A 20,904-nucleotide genomic window follows, 5' to 3' on the forward strand; every position below is an offset into this window, starting at 1 on the left:
CTTTTCCCTTGATGCTCCTTATTCCTAAAATTATTCAATTGATTTTTACACTAGAGTAGGACATTTTCTTGAGAACTTTGATGTCAGTTAACTCCAGATGATTCATGTTAATACCAAAATATATGGAAAATTAGAGAACTACTTTAGAGCAGTATAGAACCTACATTGATTTACTCAAAGCTATTCTTTTTATCACCTGTATAAAATAAGATATGAAGGCTGAAATGCATGAAATTAAGTTTTTCAGTGTTCTAATAATAGATTCCCTTTTCCTTTTTAGGGTGCTGGGACAAATGAAGCTGCATTGATTGAAATCTTAACCACCAGGACAAGCAGGCAATTGAAGGAGATCTCTCAAGCCTACTACACAGGTAATCTTATTTTCTGCATGCCTTTACCATATATGATCCAATGTTGCTTTCCCCAGAAACCTCCCAAACTCTTCTTCACAAGGCATTTTGAGAAAGCAAGACATTAAAGGGAGGATACATTCTAAAGTGGCCTAAGGTCTGTGGATTTTCAGAGAAAATTTGAGTATGGTTTGAGCTAGATGCTGCTACGTAACAATTGCATTAAAGCTTTGCACTTATGACATGACAGCTGTAATGAATTTACTCACAGCAATCACTGCTTAACTGAATCAACAATTTCCCTCAATGTAAGTGACTCAAATCATTGTCTATTAATATTATATGTTAAAAACCCCGTGATATTTGGTGTGGCAAATTAGTGAATCATTTAGAGAATGTTGAGCATATAGATTCAGTATAAAGTCCTAGTAGTCTGTTAGCTGTATAAAAATTAGAAAGCCCCTGCAGTGCAATTCTGACACCACCTGCCCAGGGTTAACATGGCTTCACAAGTTAACGCACAGTCCCCACAGGAGTCCCCTCATGTCAGACGCCAGCCACAAGCACAGGTGTTCCCAGGCCACATGCGTGTTCTCACTACTCCCACAGGTTCAATAGCTCACAGAATGACTCATAGAACTCAAGAGCACTGTACTTACAGTCATAGTTTTACAATTCAAGACCAGTCAGATGAAGAGCTGCAGAGTGAAAAGTCTAGGAGGGTCCTGAGAGCAAAGCTTCCATGTCCCCAAGACGCATCATCCTCCTGGCACACTGATGGGTATTTACCAACCAGGGGAGCACACTTGATCTTTGGCATCTAGAGTTTTTATTTGTGTTTCCTTACACAGGATGAGTGATTGAATCACTGGCCACATGACTGAACTCCATCTCCTGTCCCCCTCCTCTCCCTGGAGGTCAGGCTGATGTCAGGTGGCTTAAAGCCCCAGCTCTCTAATCACATGGTTGTTCTTCCTGGTGTCACCAGCACCTGTCTTCAGTCACCTTCTTAGCGTAAGCCCAGGTGTGGTTCTTGGGACCTGCCATGAGTAACAAAGATATTCCTATTATTTGGGAAATTCCATGGATTTAGAGGTTACCTCCCAGGAATCAGGGACAAAGACCAGCTCATCCTATATTAAACAGCAGCCCCTTGTGATCCAATCCAAGCACCTCAAGGGGGCCATGGTTTCTGTGTGTGTGTGTCAGGGAGGGTCTGCAGTGGGAGAGGCCCAAAGAAGGGATATACTGGTCCCCAGTGGATATTACAGAGGCTACTTTGAGGAAATCTCACTAGACAGTAAATACCTCAACAACAGGTGACTTTTATTGTTGATGTGTTAATCAAGGTCCATTCAGAAAAACAGAAACAGCACTAGGTATTTTAACAGAGAGAATTTAATACAGATAATTGCTCTAAAGACTTTCTGGAGGGTTGAAAAAGCAAAAAGGGAACACAGGGGTAAGCACAGAGGTATAACTTCCAAGGCTGGAAGGAGATTGGAGTTTTCATAAGCTAGAAGTTCAGAGGAGGATCACCATCTCAGTAGCTCAGAGGAGAGGCTTAGGAAACTGGAGTTCAGATCTCTGTGAAAGGATGTGTGACTAGAAGTGGTACCTCCATGGGGTTGTGAAGGGACTTGTTCTGGGAGCCTGGAGCCACCTGGTGCTGACAGGGTGAAAGCCCTTCACTGGGCTTACACTGACATGAGTAGCAAGCAAATAACATGTCCTTCTTTCCTTCTCCCGCCTTCCAGTCTCCCATTGCACCCCATCCCTCCACCGTATTGGTGGGACCTAACAGGGAGTTGTTGGGAGGAAGTACAAAAGAGAAACATAATTTGCAGACTCCCAGTCCCAGCTCCACAAAGCAGAGCATAGAAAGGTGAATTGGGGGTCAATGAGGTAATTTATGCTTAATAATAGGCACAAATGGGTGCATTGTAGGTATCTAAAAAATTTGGTTCACTCAGTTCAATAAGTTTACTTAAAATAATCAGAGCCAGGAGCTCTATTCCAAGGTGCCTGTTACTTTCAGTTAGAAGAGCAATGGCTCCATGAGCTGATGTGCCCTGTGATGGCTTCCTGGAGTCCAGCATTTATGTACAAACAAGTATAGGATGTAAATTCCATGAAGGCAGGATTTTTGTCTGTTTTGTTCACTGCTGTAGCTCCAGTACCCATAACAGGGGGGGATAAATTCAAATATTTATTGACTGAAACCTCAACATTGAGACAGAATCTTAAGAGCCAAGCGGAAGTTCTAGCATGTAATACTGTTGTTTTGCAGCTATGACAAGTGATAATAGTTCAGAGCTATCAGTGGCCCTAATAGCTGTGTGAGATAAGTTCTCTAAGGCTCAAAGGAATGGAACTGTATCAGGTTACCTTGGTTAATAGAGATTGATGATACATGAGAAGTAAAAAAATGAAATAGTCTCAGTGATGTATAGCCAAGCCTTACAGAGATTCAGGACACAGCTCTATGCTACCTCTCAAACTTGGCTGTCATAAAGGGAGCAGGCGTCTGGTGTGGCTTTTCTAGTACAGTGGCATGGTAGAGTCTAAACAGAGAGCTGAACTGCAAACTTTTCCCAGTATTCTAAAGTTGATGGTGTATGAGGGAATACTGAATCAGGAATCAAGAACTTGAGGTCCTGGATCAGTCTACTGCACTACAAAGACATTGTATTTGGTTTTCTATACTCTATTGTGCCTCAAAATATGCAGCTGTCTACTTGCATTGAAATAATTTCCATTTTTTTAGTCTAATTTCCTGCAAGATATCTGGAGTAAAGGGAGGCATGGGGAGATTGTTTGAGAAGACTCTAAAAATGATATAATTTTCAATATATATTCTGGATCAATAAAAATTCTGGATAATTCTAAATTATAATATATGTCCCCAAAGTCTTTAACAAGTAAGAGCTTCATTTTTTGCCTTGGTATTTTTAAATAAAAAATGTTTTTCTAATTAGAGTGAAGGACAGATGAAACAAATACCATGACTGTTAGGTAAAATGTACCTAGTACATGTCATTATTATTTAGATAAATAATTTTTATTTATAATGGAGTTTGCTTATTTGAGTTCCTTTGGAAAATTATAGATTTCATAAAAAAAGACTTGATAAAATCATGCTGAATGAATTTCTATTTCAAACAGTTCTTGGTGTTAGATAATCTCATATCACTTTCTATAAATGTCTTTATTGATTTAAAGGGACAAGCATTCATAGGATAATGTATAAAGTTCTTGAGAATGATGCAGGAAGAGTTCAGATAGCCTCCTGGTGTCAGCCACATCCAGGTACATGTAGCTCCAAGAGAATGACTACCTCATGGGTGGGGCAGAAAAGAGATTTAAAACAAATGGGCATTGCCCTTCACAGCTTTTGTGAAAGTGGCTGTAACTAGTCAGTACTAAAATATGTGAAGACAGTTGGTATTTGTTATGGGAAATGGCATGCTTTAGGGTAGCTTTCTTACTTAAAAAAAAAATCAGATAATAAAACTAGCCACATACATTGAGATTAGGGATAAATTCAGTAAAACAGAAAAACAACAGTGGCTCAGGTCGGATACAAGTATGTTTCTCTCATATGTAGAAGTCTGGAGGTAGTCAGTCTAGGACTGATGTGATAACTCCTCAAAACTTTCAGGAACCCAGGCCCCATCTGCTTACTTTTATGTCATCGCTAAGATGTCGTCCAAGTTGGCTGTCTGAGCTCCGGTGTCAATCTACATATCTGGCAGCAGGATGGAGGAGGGGCATGAGCCATCCCTTCAGGAGATTTCCCAGCAGTGTCTCTCATGTCTGCCTAATCTTCATCGCCAAGAACTTAAGTCATGGAGCTGTACCTGGCTGAGAGAAAGCTGAGAATGTAGTCACTAAGCTGTGTGCATTGTGTCTTGCTCAAAGTCAGGGCTCTCTTACTATGGAAGGAGATAACAGAAATTGGAAGGCAAACTAACAAATTGCCGACCCTAGCTTTCCCACTAACTGTTCCTTAGTGCCATTGTCAGATGAAATGGCCAGTGATTTGATCCACAGTGACAATTCTTTCTGTTCGTGTGCATCTGTCACAATGTATACCACAGTAATAGTCACAAGAAGAATGTATCCATCTCAGAAGAGTCCAGGAAGTTAAAAAAAAGCAGGGTTTATTTTATCAGATAGTCATTTCTTGCCAAGGTTGATACTTAAGCGTTTCTTTGTTTTATAACAGTACTTTTCAGTTCGCCAAGGCTTAATTTCATTCTTCTTTGGTTTCAGTATATAAGAAGAGTCTCGGAGATGACATTAGTTCTGAAACATCTGGCGACTTCCGGAAAGCTCTGTTGACTTTGGCAGATGTAAGGTTTCAGTTTATTTTTTTTCAACTCTCTAAAAGGTTGCATGCTCAATAATAATTTTTAGGGAGGTTAAAAATAACCAAACTGGGACAACAAGATTGCAGTTTTCCTCATGAAATGCTTTATACATTTTACAGTTGCATTGCCACCAGCCACTATAATGTTTAACTGAAATCATAAAAGCATAATAATGTTACAAAATGATGTAACAAAAAAACCTTGTTTTGGCCAGTATATGGATTAAAAAGGTGTTTTGATCAAATTTTACAGTATATTGGAAAATGTTCTAATAATTCATGTGACATTAAATAATTGTTCATTTCCATTATAAATGTCTCCATTTTTAAGGATAGGTTTACTTCCTTCTGGGCTCCAAAGAACATGTATTTCTTTTGTTAGTATTTAAATTAAGTAGCAAGAGTGGTACAGAAGAATTCTCTTCAGAGATGGGTATGTCAGTTTTAGGACATTAAAAAAATTACTTGCTCAACTTTATTTTTGCCATTTTTGGAAGAGTTGCTAACCCCTCATCACCATACGACCAAAGGAGGCTAACTGAGCTGCCTCTTTTAAGAGCTTCATGACTTTATAGTAAAGGTGGTAAGGTCAAGGAGATACAACACAGATGTGTGTAAGAGAGGAAACGACTTAAGCCGTATCTCCCTGGCCTTGTGCAGCTGACTTACACAGCTCTTATATCTGAGAAAAGCCCAACAGTGGTCTCAGCCGGAGGGTTCAAATAGTCCTTGTCAAAGTGAGGCATTATGCCACTAGGAAACAGTTGATCATAATTATGGTTTCATTGTTTTAAATAGTGAAAACCTTATGGAGGCTGAACCTACACACCCAAATATATGATGCAGCGCTGCAACTGTACACTCCCAGCGGTTTACATTCAGAGCTGAACATCTACCCACAGGGGGCAACAGCGTAGGGCTGCAGCACAGGCTTTGAGAATCAAACAGACCCGGAGCCTCATGCTCCATCCACTACTGCCTACTGGCTCTACATATTTGGACAAGTTACTTTAATGTTCACGTCTGTATAATTAAAATAGTAATAGTACCAGCCTCACAGGTTTTGTGAAGATTAAGAGAGAGAGAGCATGTGAAGTACTTAACACATACTTAGCATATGGTGGTGGTGCTTTTTACCTTTTTATCAAATTAAAAAATTTTAAAGTAAATAGTTGAACTTCTTAATAGTTCTTTTTTTATTGAAATATATTTGATATACAATATTATATTGATTTCAAGTATGCAACATAGTGACTAAAGAGTTACACACATTATGAAATCCTCACCCCAGCTAGTGCCATTGCAATTTCTCAACACAGAAAGATGTTACAGAACCATTGGCTCTATTCTCTATGCCATTATTATTGACACCAGTGATTCCCAGCATGTTTATTATTGGAGCAGAGTGCAAAATGAAACAGAGCAAGAAGGCAAACAATAGCAGGGCGGCGGCAGCACTGAAAAGAAACAAACGAATCATGCAAAAATCAGACACACATACAGGGACCTGATAGTTAAAAGTAGAAAAAATGCATTTTAAAATTTTTAGCCAAAAGCTTCATTCACCTGTAATTTTCAAAAGAATCTGGGCGGTCCTCTCCCCCATCTCTGTCTCCCGTCTTTCTGTGAAGTACACAAGCACACACTCACACTTAGCCACAGAGCCTCAACATGAGACTTGGTGGCGACTTTGAGGTTTTTGTTTTTTAAAACCTTATATTTATTAGAGAAGTTTAAGGTTTCTAGAAAATTGGAACTGAAAGTACAGAGAGCTCTCAGATGCCCCTCTTCCCACCCCCTCACAATTTCCCCTATTATTATCTTGGATTAGTGTGGTGTGTTTGTTGTAGTTGATAAATGAATGCTAATACAATATTATTAACTAAAGTTCATAGTGTACATTAGGATTCACTCTTTGTGTTACACAATCAGTGGGTTTTAACAAATGTATAATATCCTCTATCCACCACTACAGTATCATGCAGAATTGTTGACCTAAAACTCCTGCGCTCTAGTTGTTCACCCTTCTCCTCCTCCCTCCAACCCCTGCCAACCCCTGATCTGTTTACTACCTCTATGGTTTTGCCTCTTTCAGGACATTATATACTGGGAATAATCAATATGTTGCCTTTTGGACTGGCTTCTTGCACTTGTCTTCCGCAGCTTGATAGCTTTTTCCTTTTTATTGCTGAATACTGTTCCATTGCATGGCTAGTTTTCACCTGCTGAAGGGCATCTTGGTTACTTCCAAGTTTTGGCAATTATGAATAAAAACTTCTCTCAACATTCATGTGCAAGTTTTTGTGTAGACATAACTTTTCAAACTCATTTGGGCAAATATTCAGGACCACAGTTTCTGGATTGTATGGTGAAAGGATGTTTGGTTTTGTAAGGAATGGCCAAACTGTCTTCCAAAGTAGCTGTGATATTTTGTATTCTCACCAGCAAGGAAATTCCTGTTGCTCCAAATCCTTGTCAGCATTTGATGTTGTTGGTGTTTGGGATTTTGTCCATTCTAATAGGTGTGTGAGGTATCTTATTGTTGTTTTAATTTCCAATTCCCTAATGACTTGTGATGTTGAGCATCTTTTCATGTGCTTTCTTGCCAACTGTACATCATCTGATGTCTGTTCAGATCTCTTAACCATTTTTAAATTGGGTTGCTTATTTTATGGTTGAATGTTGAGGGTTTTTAAAATATATTCTAGATACAATTCCTGTATCAGATACATGTTTACAAATATTTTCTCTGAGAATGTTGCTTATCTTTACTTCCCTTAAGACATTTGAGTTTTCAAAAGAGGAAACTGAGGCTTAGAAAATTGTGTGATTTGATACAAATTTCGTGGTTAGTGGTGGCAGAGGTCGAACTAAAGCCCTGAGCACCTGAGACCACTATGCTGCATGGCCCCACCTGGAAAAGCCTGGAGACGTCCTGCTGGTTGGAATACTGAGTGTTAGAATCTTGTCTTTAAAAGGATGTCCCAACCCCACCACCACTTTGAGCCTTTTAGCTAAGATCAAGTGTAGTTTCTGTTCTTATCAATTTTAAAGATTGCCCTTGTTGACGTCTTTTCTGTTTAGGGCAGAAGAGATGAAAGTCTAAAAGTGGATGAGCATCTGGCCAAAAAGGATGCCCAGGTTAGTAAGAAATCAAAGAAAACATCTCCCTGCACTACTCCGCCCCTTGACTGCCTTGGTGTTTCTGTGGCCCCAACTGGAGCTGTTCCCTCCCTTCCTGTCTGAAGGCGGAGCCTGGAAGCTGGGATCACCAGCCCTGGCTGCCCTCCTTCCCCGTTCGTAGTGGCTATTCCCCTGGCTCCTGCCACCTCTCCGATTTTTAGTCTGCTAAAAGGGAGAGGTTTGGATAATATATTATTGCACTGACCTCTAAAATCAAGTAAACCTCCCACTCTTCTCATTCAAATCCCTCAAAAAGAGAGAGACCCATGTCCATAAGAACATTGAAGTCTTCCTCCCTTGTCCAATAGATTCTCTACAATGCTGGGGAGAACAGATGGGGCACGGATGAAGATAAATTTACTGAGATCCTGTGTTTAAGGAGCTTTCCTCAATTGAAACTGAGTACGTACTCACATTATGGTCTTTTTTGTTTGGTGTTGCATTTGTAAATGTTTTTGGGTTTAATATACAAAGTTCTGGAAAATAAAGTTAAAAATTGCAAAGGCAAGTATTTCCAGAAACAATATGGCAAAGCTGTGTTCCAATTGAAGGCAGAACTGATACTACTCTTATTTTCCTTAGAGGCTGAGTAGGTTACCTAGTGAGTGACAGGTAATGGATGGGGGGTGGGGGGGTGAACAGAAAGAAGAAAAGGAGGAGCCTCCGGGGTGAGAGCAGAGAGGAGCATTATTGTGGGACAGAGGAGCCTGACTGCATTGCTTCAACCCATCTCTTCCCTAGTTAGCTCTTTTCCAGAAAAACCAGGCATTGGGGGTGAGTCTCTGTTAATGATTAATACAGATTAACATTCAACTCTTTCTGGGATGGAGGTAGATGGGGGAGAGGAATAATTTTTTTGACAGACCAGCTATTACATGGAACCACTAAGCACCCACCTCCTCACTCATACATCTCCCTGAGCCATTCTGGAAGCTACAGCACTCAGAAGCCCAGAGCTCCATTAACCGTGAACATCTGACTGTGGCTCCCAGCTGCAAACCTAGAGAACGACCACAGAACATGACTAAGATTATGCTGAGTTCATGGAAAAATGAAGAAACATAAGGATATTACCGCGACCTTTTAATTCTGAAATTGCCCTTCCTTAATTATGGCATTAAAATTCTATTTATTTTGTAAAATAATGGTAATGGTATATTATACTTGACTTTATTAGAAAATAAAATCCAAACAATCTGAGATTTCTCTCCAAAATTTCCTCTTTTCTTTTTTCAAAATTTACTTGGCTTACAAAATATGCCTACATACTTGGTGATATATGCACTGATTTTGCATTGGGGCAAATACTGATCAAGAAATTTGGATATGAGCAGACACTTCTCCAAAGAAGAAATCCAGATGGCCAACAGGCACATGAAAAGATGCTCCACATCACTAATTATCAGGGAAATGCAAATTAAAACCACAATGAGATATCACCTCACACCAGTTAGGATGGCCACCATCCAAAAGACAAACAACAACAAATGTTGGTGAGGATGTGGAGAAAGGGGGACCCTCCAACACTGCTGTTGGGAACATAAACTAGTGCAACCATTGTGGAAAGCAGTATGGGGGTTCCTCAAAAAACTAAAAATAGAAATACCATTTGACCCAGGAATTCTACTACTGGGAATTTACCCTAAGAATGCAGGATCCCAGTTTCAAAAAGACATATGAACCCCTATGTTTATTGCAGCACTATTTACAATAGCCAAGAAATGGAAGCAATCTAAGTGTCCATCAGTAAATGAATGGATAAAGACGATGTGGTACATATACACAATGGAATATTATTCAGCCATAAGAAGAAAACAAATCCCACCATTTGTAACAACATGGATGGAGCTAGAGGGTGTTATGCTCAGTGAAATAAGCCAGGTGGAGAAAGACACATACCAAATGATTTCACTCATCTGTGGAATATAAGAACAAAGAAAAAAACTGAAGAAACAAAACAGCAGCAGACCCACAGAACCCAAGAATGGACTAACAGTTCCTGAAGGGAAAGGGACTGGGGGTCAGGGGGTGGTAGGAAGGGAGGGAGAAGGGGAATAAGGGACATTATGATTAGCACACATAACATGGGAGGGGCCACGGGGAAGGCAGTATAGCACAGAGAAGACACGTAGTGACTCTGTAGCATCTTACTACGATGATGGACAGTGACTGCAATGGGATATGTGGTGGGAACTTGATAATGGGGGGAATCTAGTAACCACAATGTTGCTCATGTGATTGTATATTAATGATACCAAAAGAAAAAGAAATTTGGATGCCTTCTGGTAAGTGTGAAGTAGGCCATGTAGCCTTAGGGAATGATTTACTCAGCACAAAGAAACCTTCATCATTAAGATTTCCTTCATGGATAAAACACGTTTGACTAATGGCCACACTGTTGTTTCCCAGATGCTGCTGTAATTTAAAAGTAGTCTACCTTACTAGATAAATTATCACTTAACCTCTCAGTCTATTTTGAGTTCTAACAGCCTTAGAAGGGAGGAGGGACAGGAGAGAGGCAGGGAGGGAGGGAGATCATTGAAGAAAATGACCTATGAAGTTCAGTTTTATTATAGATGATTTTTTTAAAGAACAAATGGTAAACAAAGACTTCCTGATTTCTTGATATAAATGATGGTGTAAAGGAGTTTTTAAGCTTACCACTTAACAACTTGATTTGCTGCATATCAAGTGAAAAACTGGAAGATATTCAAGTGTGGTCAGCTGGGATGCTTTCAATACTTCTGTGGTGCTGTTTTTTAGCATTTGATGAATACCGAAATATTAGCCAGAAGGACATTGAGGACAGCATAAAAGGAGAATTATCTGGGCATTTTGAAGACTTACTCCTGGCCATAGGTAAGCCTTTGGGTGCTTATCAACTGAGTTACTTTGCATTTGTTTTAAATCAATGTCAGGGTAGTGCCTTTCAAGTAAGAATCCTGACTGACCCACCTTTATGCTCCCACAGCCCCTTGCACAGTCTGTGATACAATAAGCTCAACAAATACTGTTAAATGAATTCATGAAGAAGTATCTTTTTAGGTCTTGTTTTGCCTTTTAACTTAAAAAATTTTTTTTATTGAAGTATAGTTGATATACAATATTTTATTAGTTTCAGGTGTACAACATAGTGATTCCATAAGTAATATACATTACAAAATACTCACCACAGTGTGTAGTTACCATCTGTCACCATATAAAATTACTACAATATTATCAGCTATATTCCCTATGCTGTATTTTTCATCCCCATGATTTATTTATCTTATAATTGGAGGTCTGTACTTCTTTATCCCTCTCACCTATTTCACCCATTCCTCTCACCCCATGCACTCTGGTAACCATCAGCTTGTTCTATTTATGAGTCTTATTTCTGTTTTGTTTGTGGCTTAGTTTGTTGTGTTTATTTTTTTAGGTTCCATGTGTAAGTGAAATCACAGTGTTTGTCTTTGTCTGACTTATTTTGCTTAGCATAACACCCTCTGGGTCAATCCATGTTGTCACAAATGGCAAGATTCCATTCTTTTTTACAGCTACATAATACTCCATCATATATATGTACCACATCTTCTTTACCCATTCATCTACTGATGGACATATAGGTTACTTCCATATCTTGGTTATTGTAAATAATACTACAATAAACTTAGGGATGCATAAATCTTTTCAAATTAGTGATTGTTGTTTACTTTGGGTAAATACCCAGAAGATACTGGGAATTTCTGGGTTATATGGTGTATCTTTTCAGTTTTTTGAGGCACCTCCATACTGTTTTCCATAGTGGCTACACCATTTTCCATTCTCACCAACAATGCACAAGTGTTACAGATACAGGTAAAGATGCTCAACATCACAAATCAGAGAAATGCCTTTTTTACATAGTGGTGTGCTTGTCACCACATTTGGCTTGTAAACTCCTTGAAAGATGAAAATACTGCATTCCTATGGCATTTTTATTGAGCCTTGTTGGAAACTAAGCCAGTCTGGTATGTACCTATTTGGTTGTTTTTGGAAGATGCCAGTGGCCTCCCAAAGTAGAGCCCCAGTCGGAACTGTAGGCCGCCTCCCTTGGCCTTCTAACAGGGCATATCAAAGAGAAAGTCAATCACAGACTGAATCTGTTCCTTAGAGAGACACGTGGGCTTGCGAGCAGACAAAAACACTGTTCTGTAAGCTGATCTGCCTTCTCAATGAGGTCTCTGTCGTCTCTAGACCCAAGTTATTCATCAGTAGTCAAGGATGTTAGAGATGGAGCCAGGGTGTACCCTATGGAGTTATCAGTGTAGGCTTAGGTGCTGGTGTGTCTGGGATCTAGAGATGAGTCAGCTGCTCCAGGAGTTTCTTTGGCAGGTACTTTTATTTTCCCTATGGCTAAAGATAATTACTATGCTTAAGTTCCATGCAAATATGATGTTATAAGGCTTTGAAATTCAGGTTAAGCATTCTTTCTTTTGTCCTAAATGAAAGCCAGCGGTGAAGAGGGGGTAAAGTGGTATGGTGACCCCAAGAATCTTTTTAAAGAACGTATGATTATAGATTAACTCAATTTTTATTAAATGAAACTAAACATTACTTTGCTTTTTACAACAGTTCACTGTGCAAGGAACATGCCTGCCTTTTTAGCTGCAAGACTGCATCAAGCTTTGAAGGTTGGTCTGGAAATTTCATGTACATTCGAAGTTTTCCTCAAGGAGGATATGAAAATATTGCTTAGTATTGATGGAATTTCATATTTCTTTTCCACACTGATGAGTTTTCTTTTGCAGCTAATGTGTCTGCTAATTTGTCTCATTGGCTGGTAGTGAGAATCCTGATCATTATAGACATAGGTACAGTAGAGGGTTGATTCAATTTTTTCCCAGCAAGTTTAGACAGTAAAACTTGTTTTAGAACACTAAACCTCAAATTTAACTCATTAAGTCCTGTGTCCTCTCAGGCTGTCTTATAAAATAAACCAAGGTGCATCAGCAGCACTTTGTGATACAGAAACCCTGTGTTTTCTTGTCTGTTGCTACTGCTTGGACGGTAAGCTTCATGAGTGCAGGAGTTTTTCTTGCCCTTTTGTGTCTTAGGACCCTCATACTGGGGCTGGCACAGTAGAAAATGCTCACTTCAGTTTCTTTACTGGACATTTCCTAGGCAAGTCCACATGCATATTCAAAGTGAGGCCCCACAGGAACATATCATATCCCTCCCGTACCCTCCCACCCCAAGTCTCTCCGGGGTTCAGTCATCTCAGTGCATGGTCCCCACAGGAACTAGCCCTGCCCAACTCTCCTCCCCATCCTTGTTCTCGAAGCTTCAGCCACCTCGGCCTTCTTGCTGCTTGGCTATTCCCAGTCTCTTCCCGTGTCGGAGTCTTTGCTTTGTTTTCCCCTTGGCCTGGAATGTACCCGCTCACATCTGCAGATGGCTGGCTCCTTCTCACCTTTCAGGTCTCGGCTCAAATGACACCTCCTGAGAGAAGTCTTCCCTGACTACAAATGGGCAGTTGGCTTCCTTTCAGCATGTTTCACTCCATTCTTCTTATTACTATGTACTTACTAATTTTCTTTACTGTTCATCTCCATTCAAAGAAGGTAAACTCCATGAGAACAGAGAGAGAATCTGTGTAGTTCACTACCATAGGCACAGTACATGGAACAATGTCTGGCATGTAGTAGATGCTTAGTAAGCATTTATTGGATGAATGAATACGCAGAGTGTCAATATCCACCTAACTGCTCAGCTAGACATTTTATACTTCTCTCTCTCCTTTGTTCTCCCCAAATGATGCATCACTAAGTTTTTCAATCTACCTTTATAAGTATCTCTTAAATCTACCCATTTTCTCCATCCCTGCTACCATTATTCTAGATCAGACCATCATTTTTTTTTCCCAAATCACCTCTGAACAAGTACCAAAGTTTCTAGTCTTATTCTATTATCATCATCCCACTCTCACCCTGCAGTCCATTCTTCAGAGGGTGTCAAAGGGATCTTCTGAAATCACAGCCCTCGCATGTTTAACAGATTGCAGAAGCTCTCCACACTTGGGATAAAGTCACAATTTCATTCATGGTTTACAAGTCTGGCCTTTCCAGACACATTTTTTGCTATTCCTCCTCATTATCCTTAAATATGGCATTGTTTCTTGCCCTGAACCTTCACACATGCTGTTTCCTCTATTGGAACACTTTTTTCCTCTCTATGTGGATCCCACTCCTTCTTCCCCTGGCTGAATATTTAGGCTGTAGCTTAAATAACCACTTTCTCAGACAGATCTGTAATCCTTGATCTATTTTAGTCCCCTTAACATATGCTCCCATAGTACCCATCATTCCCCTTATGTCAGATTATATTGTAATGGCCTGTTTTCTGGCCTGTATCCTTTACACAACTGAAAGCTTAACAGGGATGTCTCATCTCTGTTGTCAGTATTTGGTATAGTGATGGCACAGCCCAATAAATATTTAAGTGCCTGATAAATATTTCTTGAATAAATGAATGATGAAGTTTTTGATAAGTAAATGAGGAAGAGTCACTGTGGTTAAATATTTTGTGCACCACTATCTTCCCTGTAAATATAGATCTGTATGTTGTTTTGTGATCAATGAGATTTGTATTGTGGACACTTGTATTTCTTAACAGGGTGTGGGAACTAATGAGTTTACTCTGAACCGAATAATGGTTTCCAGATCGGAAATTGACCTTTTGGATATTCGAGCAGAGTTTAAGAAGCATTATGGCTATTCCCTATATTCAGCAATTAAAGTAAGTCACCTCTTAAAAATAACAAAACACATTTTGTCTTCTCTACTCATCCTCTTGCCCTTATAATCCTTAAAACATGGAGGTACGTGATATGGATTTCTCTCTCCCTGTCAATGTATAAATGTGTTTTCTGAGTTCAAAACAGTAATAGCAAAATGTTCTTTAAAGGTAGTGATTATTTTCCAGCTCTGAAATCCCAGACACATAATAGACACTCAACATTTTTGGGGGTGTTTAGTGGCTACAAATTTTTGTTCTTTTGTGAAATCATATACAAGTTGTAGCAGTATTTTTATTCATTTCAGTTTTTCTTTATGACAAAAAAGGGAAGAAAAGTACTCTCCTTTTTACACAAAAGATAGCATGGTTCTGCACTGGAGTTCTTTTCACTTCAGTATATAGGAGGCATTCTCATTCTTTTTAATAACTGCATATCATTCCATTATTTGTACCCACCACATCAACAGATGTTTCCAGTTTCTTCATATTATAAACAAGGCTGCAGTATGCATACACAATTTCATAAGGTACAAGTGTAACTGAGGTATAAATTCTCATAAGTAGGTGGGATTTCTGAGACAGAATGTAAATGGGATTTTGGTAAACACTACCAATTAACCTCAATTTGCACATCAGCCAACTAGATTCCTTCACCAAAGTGTTTTTTTTAAACACAGCCTTTGTTTTTCACTAACTCTGTACAGAAAGAGATGCGTGCCTAAGTTGAAATAGGGAAGTTATTTAAAAAGGCAACTCATACTACTGTGCCTGCAGCTTAGCACAGATTTCATCAACTTGGGCTGAGGCGATTTGAATCGACACATTACAATAGTTTCAATCAACAGAGGAAGATTCAATAATGTTAACCATATTATATTAACTAAAGAGGAAAAGTAGACTCATACATTTTATAAAGATTGCCAGTAACAAAGTTGAAACACAAAGAGGGTTTCAGTTCACCCTCAGCAAACCAGAAAATTAAATTAACTAGTAGCTCTCCCTCCCTGATGGTCTGGGTAATTGAGGCTTATTGTATTAGGAAAACATTTAAACTATGACTATCTTGATAGAAAAGAAAAATCCATTGCTGAAGAGTTCACTTTGTAATTTAAAATTATATAAGGTTTCTTTATTTCTATTGCCTAACATACATTATTAAGTAATCTCATTATCTTCTTGATACTGATGAATAGAATATTTTCAGTGGTTAAATTTCTGTACTTCAGGAGCTAGAGTTCTACTTTATATATCATACTGGGCTTTGGTTCTATCTTCTTCATTCTGCCTATAGTTTAGACATTTCTTTGCTCATTAACACCTTTCTCAGGTGATGATTGTTAGGGAGGAGAAGGGGAGAAGTAAGATAGGTGAAAAACAAATATAGATTTCTTATTAAGTTAATAGTAAGATATTAACAAAATTTTAATGAAATTACATTTTGGTAGATTTTTTTAATCAACAAATTAAGTACCTATTTAATAAATAGCCAATTCCAGGGTCTTTAAGGCAAAACAGTAGCTACCCTTAATTAATTCATTATCTATGTGGAGATTTAAGGTAGACATAAATAAAACAATTAGAAGATAATAATATGACATACAGTTAAATACTAGATTGTTGGGTACAGAAGATAGTGTGTATAGGAATTGAGAGTAAAAAAAGTTGGGGATTAGAATAGGAATATTTCTAGGCAGATGGGTCTTGAGCCTGCCTTTCAGTTTAATAAGCATGTGTTAAGTGCCTCCTATGGGCCACGTAGTATTCTAGTCAGTAGGGTCTCAAAGGTGAATGCTCTAGAAATATATGTATGGTAAGAAATAGGAGGGAAAGAAGTAACTGAGATGCTTGATTGATTAGGGATCTACCTTGGGTAATTTTGAAAAATAAAAGCCTAGTAGTAAGATGAATTCGGTTGAAAGAGAGCTTTGAGATCACAAAATTTGTATCTTTTTCATTCAGTTAAAAGTATTTACTGAATGCATATTATGTGCCAGGTTCTGGATTACAATTATAAGCAAAGAAAAGCAAAAAAAATTCCCTGTTCTTATGGAATTACAAATAAATATAGAATTGCAACTCTGTTAAATCTAAAAGAAAGAGATATTATGGTTAGACTATATAATAGAAGGATTTGACCTATAGGAAACTTCTAAGAGGAAGTTATTATTCAGATCTGAAAATGAGTAGAGAGTAACAAGCAAAGGTTGTGGGGGTTGGGAGTCAGTAGAGCATTCTAAGAAAAGGAATTGCAAGTGGAAAGACCTCATGGTGGAGGAAGCAATGAAAAAGTGAGGCTGGAAGGACCAGATCATGCAAGACATTTTTGGCAATGTTTAAGGATTTTGCATTTAGTTTAAGAGTAATGGAAAGCCACTGAAGAGTTCTAATTTTAAGCACATAGTGTCATGATCAGAAGTACATTTTGAAAAGATCCCTGTGACTGTGGAGAATGAATTGGACATAAGATAGAAGAGAAGTGGAGTAATGAGTTATTATATGAGTCATATTTGAGTAGCTGTGACTGGGTAACACAAAGCTACTGGGATTGCAAAGAAAGCAAAGAGTAAAAACACAAAAGATTTTTAGGAGTTCATATTTAATTGGTGTGATATCTTGGGTGAGAAGCAAGGAAGAGGTGTCACATATGACTCCCAGATTTCTAACTTAGGAAACAGATTGTGATACCATCCCCTGTAAAAAAGTCAGGTTTTAGGTGGGTTTTTCCCTTTTTTCAGAGTAGGGGAGAAAGTGCATGAGTTGGGTCTTGCCTGTGTTGCACTCAAGCTGTCTTTGAAACATGTAAGTGGAGGTGTTGAGTTGGTAGCTAGTGGTATGAGATATATTTTTAGAGTCAATTCTGCTATTGAATCCTTGGACACAGGTGAAAATCCTCTAAGAGAGAAAATACAGATTGAGAAGAGAAGCAAGCTTAGAATTGAGATTTAAACATTACTAACAACTGATAGCTGCATAGCAGAGGATGAATCTGCAGATAAAACAAAGGTAAAGGTGATAGAAAGAAGGAAAAGCCTGGACTGCTTACAGGAAAAGGAGGGGCTACTTGCCCGATGGATATAGTGGTCATTGGACTTGATTTACAAAACAGTAAGAATTAACACCTTGAAGTATACAGATTGAAGAATCTAGGGTTAAGGAAACTGGTGAGAGAGACTAGAGCTAGAGTAGATTTGCTGACTTAAACACAAAGAAATAATTGGCAGGACAGATTAAATGTTGAGGATAAAATATGGAATCGTGCTGATGGATAGTGACTGTAATTGGGGAGGACTTGATAATAGGGGGAATCTAGTAACCACAGTGCTACTTATGTGATTGTATATTAATGATACCATAATAAAAAAATATATGGGATCAAAATTGGGGGAAGAGAGAACCAGTGATACCACTGTTAAAAATAGGCCAACAGAAGCAGTTTCTTAAGAACAATTAATATGGCCCAATTAGAAAAGCATAAATTATGTTCAATGGTTTTGAAAAATACATCAACTTTTTTGTCATGACAAAATTTCTAAATTGACATTTAACTAGAATAACTATTATACTAAAAGACATAAGGGTATAGAGGTAGAAGGAGAGGGTGAACATTTATTTAGTGTCAACAGTGGATCTGAATGTTATGTACAGCTCTGTGTTACGCTACTTGGACTTACTTTCTCAACTCACTGAAAGAACCCTTTATAATTGTTTACAACATTGATCAGAGATAGCTAAGGGGAGCTGTCTTAACACTACATGATCACAAGTCCAATCACATGCCCAAGTGGGTGAGCTGTGATGGGAGAACGTGGGAAAGATCAAAGACCAGCCCAGGAGACTCCACATGAGACACAGGGGTGTGTTGGGGCTTAAGTACAGGGAGTCCTGGAGCAGCCAACTGGATGAGGTTGTGCACTGCTGTTGTGAACAGGGAGGGAATTGATTATATGGGGTGAGAGGACAGAGACTCTTCTATATGTCAGGGATGAGGAGACAGAGACTACATGCAATGCCAGGAGGGATCAATCTTGTGCCACCGGTGCCCCAAGGAACAAAACCTTCATCAGAGGCGTCTGCCTCTCAATATTTCCATAGATAAGGTGTTTCTGGATTTGGCCATCCCCAGGCCATCAACATGCCATATACCTAGCATACTGCCTGAAGGAGGGGGCCAGGTGGACACTTGGTTATTCTGGGACAAAAGGTTACACCAGGCAGTGCTTGTCCCCACAAATAACAAAGCTAGATCATTGTTGACTTGTCACCAGTCTGAGAGATTATTACAGGTGGCAGAGCAAAACTTAGGAAAACTCAAAGGGGAAGAACTAAAATCTATATAGAAGAGGAGAATGTAAATTAATGCCCTTTGTGTCTTACTATGAAAGTGACACTTAATCTCTTCTCTAAATGACCTTCCTTCATTGCTTCCTCTGCATTACCGCTTACTGTAATATTTACCCCAGTGTGAAACTGCAGGGATGAGAAGTGCTCACTATTTGAGTTGCCTTGAATAAAATAAGAATGATATGAGGGTTTTAGGCAATTTAGGTCAAAAACTAGGTTTTTCTTCTTTTGCATAACAAACATGGCATCTTTGTACTTTTAAGTTTCAGTCTCACATGGTATCTTTATGAACCAAGATCTCTTTTCAGCTAGTTGAAAGGAAAGGAACTGAGAAACGTGCTATGCTCATGGGGGATGTAGTTCTTTTAATTTTCTTAAGCTAGACAGTGTAGTATGGTGTTTAGGGGCCAAACTATCTGGGTTCAAATCCTGCCTCTATTGCTTATTCTCTATATAATTTGGGACAAGTTTCCTAATCTCTGTTTTTCTCATTTTACTTATCTGTTAAATGGAGGTACTTATGGTATCTACTGTATTGTTATTATAAGGGTTAAATTGATTTAAAACTTAGAAGAGCAAGTGTTGGATATATATTAATAATATTATTAAGCTATAATTTTTTGAAGTTTTGTTAGAAAATTAGTATGTAATGCTATGTAATTAATGGAATCTTTTAAAAAATGTAAATTGAAATTTAATTGCAATCTTCAGGAAGAATTTAAACATACACCTGATCCTTGAACAATGTGAGGGTTAGGGGTACTGAGTCCCTGTTCAGTCAAAAATCTGCATGTGACTTTTGATTCCCCCAGAACTTAACTACTAATAGCCTACTGTTGATCAGAAACCTTACAAATAACATAAATAGTCAAATAACACATATTTTCTCTGTTAGATGTATTATATACTGGTGAGCTAGGGAAAAGAAAATGTTTTCTCACATTGTTGCAAATCTCAAAGAAAATTTCCAATATCTATATTGAAAAAAAATCTACATATAAGTGGACTTCTGCACTTCGAACCCATGCTGTTCAAGGGTCAACTGTATATTATAAAGAAGACACTAGGCTGGAACATAATTACACTTAGGTGTGAGTGAATGATGGAATTGCAGGCACATTTTACTAAGCAGCACAGGTTGTGAGTCTCACACCCTGGTGAATCCTCCAGTGCCATGGAATTCAATTCATTTATGGTCCCCTCATTATTTATGCTCTCTCTGTCCTTCTCTCCATTGGCCCTGTTCTTTACAGTCAGATACTTCTGGAGACTATGAAGTCACGCTCTTAAAGATCTGCGGAGGAGATGACTGAGTCAAGAACATACTCTCCAGAGTTGCCTGCTCCCACAGTGAGGTTTTCCAACAGCTCTGCTTACTTCTCTCTCAGTATTTAAAAGTACAAGCAAGTATAAACAGCAGCCTGTTTCCTAACAAAAAGTGTCATTGTTCCATAGTAACAAAAAGTCCTAATTTTAAAGCATCCCATCATAATGTGGTAGTTTATAAATAACATTTTACAATGGTGTTAAGGATCTACTAATACTATACAAATTATATTTCTGCTTAGGAAGTGAGAAGCTTTGTACTTACTGTTCTAAAACATTAAATGCAAAGTAGGGTAATGAAAGTTGTTGCCTTTGTTGAAGGTAATTTGTTTTTAGCATATACCTACATATTTGGTACCTAGTGCCAACAACTAGTGATATTTTTAAAACACGTTTTTGTATAAAAGCTGGTGCTGCTTTAGTTTCTCTATTACCCTGTTAATCACATTCATCTTTCAGAAGGGAATAAAATGAAGATGTATGCAATACTGGTCTGCCCTTTCTAGTTGTGATCAAGCTATTGGAGTGGCAATGCATGTTTAGTGATTTCAGCTCTCAGAAAACATCTGCTGAACT

General features: G+C 38.5%; 1 protein-coding gene across 1 annotated transcript in view; it reads left to right on the forward strand.

The window, feature by feature from the left end:
* Positions 1–20,446, forward strand: part of ANXA3 (annexin A3) — a 61,182-nt gene extending 40,736 nt beyond the window's left edge. Inside the window, exons 6-13 of the mRNA XM_036906450.2 lie at positions 281–371; positions 4,626–4,705; positions 7,807–7,863; positions 8,214–8,307; positions 10,669–10,764; positions 12,499–12,557; positions 14,539–14,661; positions 20,256–20,446. Of these exons, the coding sequence (XP_036762345.2) occupies positions 281–371; positions 4,626–4,705; positions 7,807–7,863; positions 8,214–8,307; positions 10,669–10,764; positions 12,499–12,557; positions 14,539–14,661; positions 20,256–20,315 (660 nt within the window). The 3' untranslated portion in view covers positions 20,316–20,446. The remainder of the gene's footprint in view (positions 1–280; positions 372–4,625; positions 4,706–7,806; positions 7,864–8,213; positions 8,308–10,668; positions 10,765–12,498; positions 12,558–14,538; positions 14,662–20,255) is intronic.
* The last annotated feature ends 458 nt before the right edge of the window (positions 20,447–20,904 follow it).

This window comes from Manis pentadactyla, chromosome 5, assembly GCF_030020395.1.
Source record: "Manis pentadactyla isolate mManPen7 chromosome 5, mManPen7.hap1, whole genome shotgun sequence".
Lineage (NCBI taxonomy): Eukaryota > Metazoa > Chordata > Mammalia > Pholidota > Manidae > Manis > Manis pentadactyla.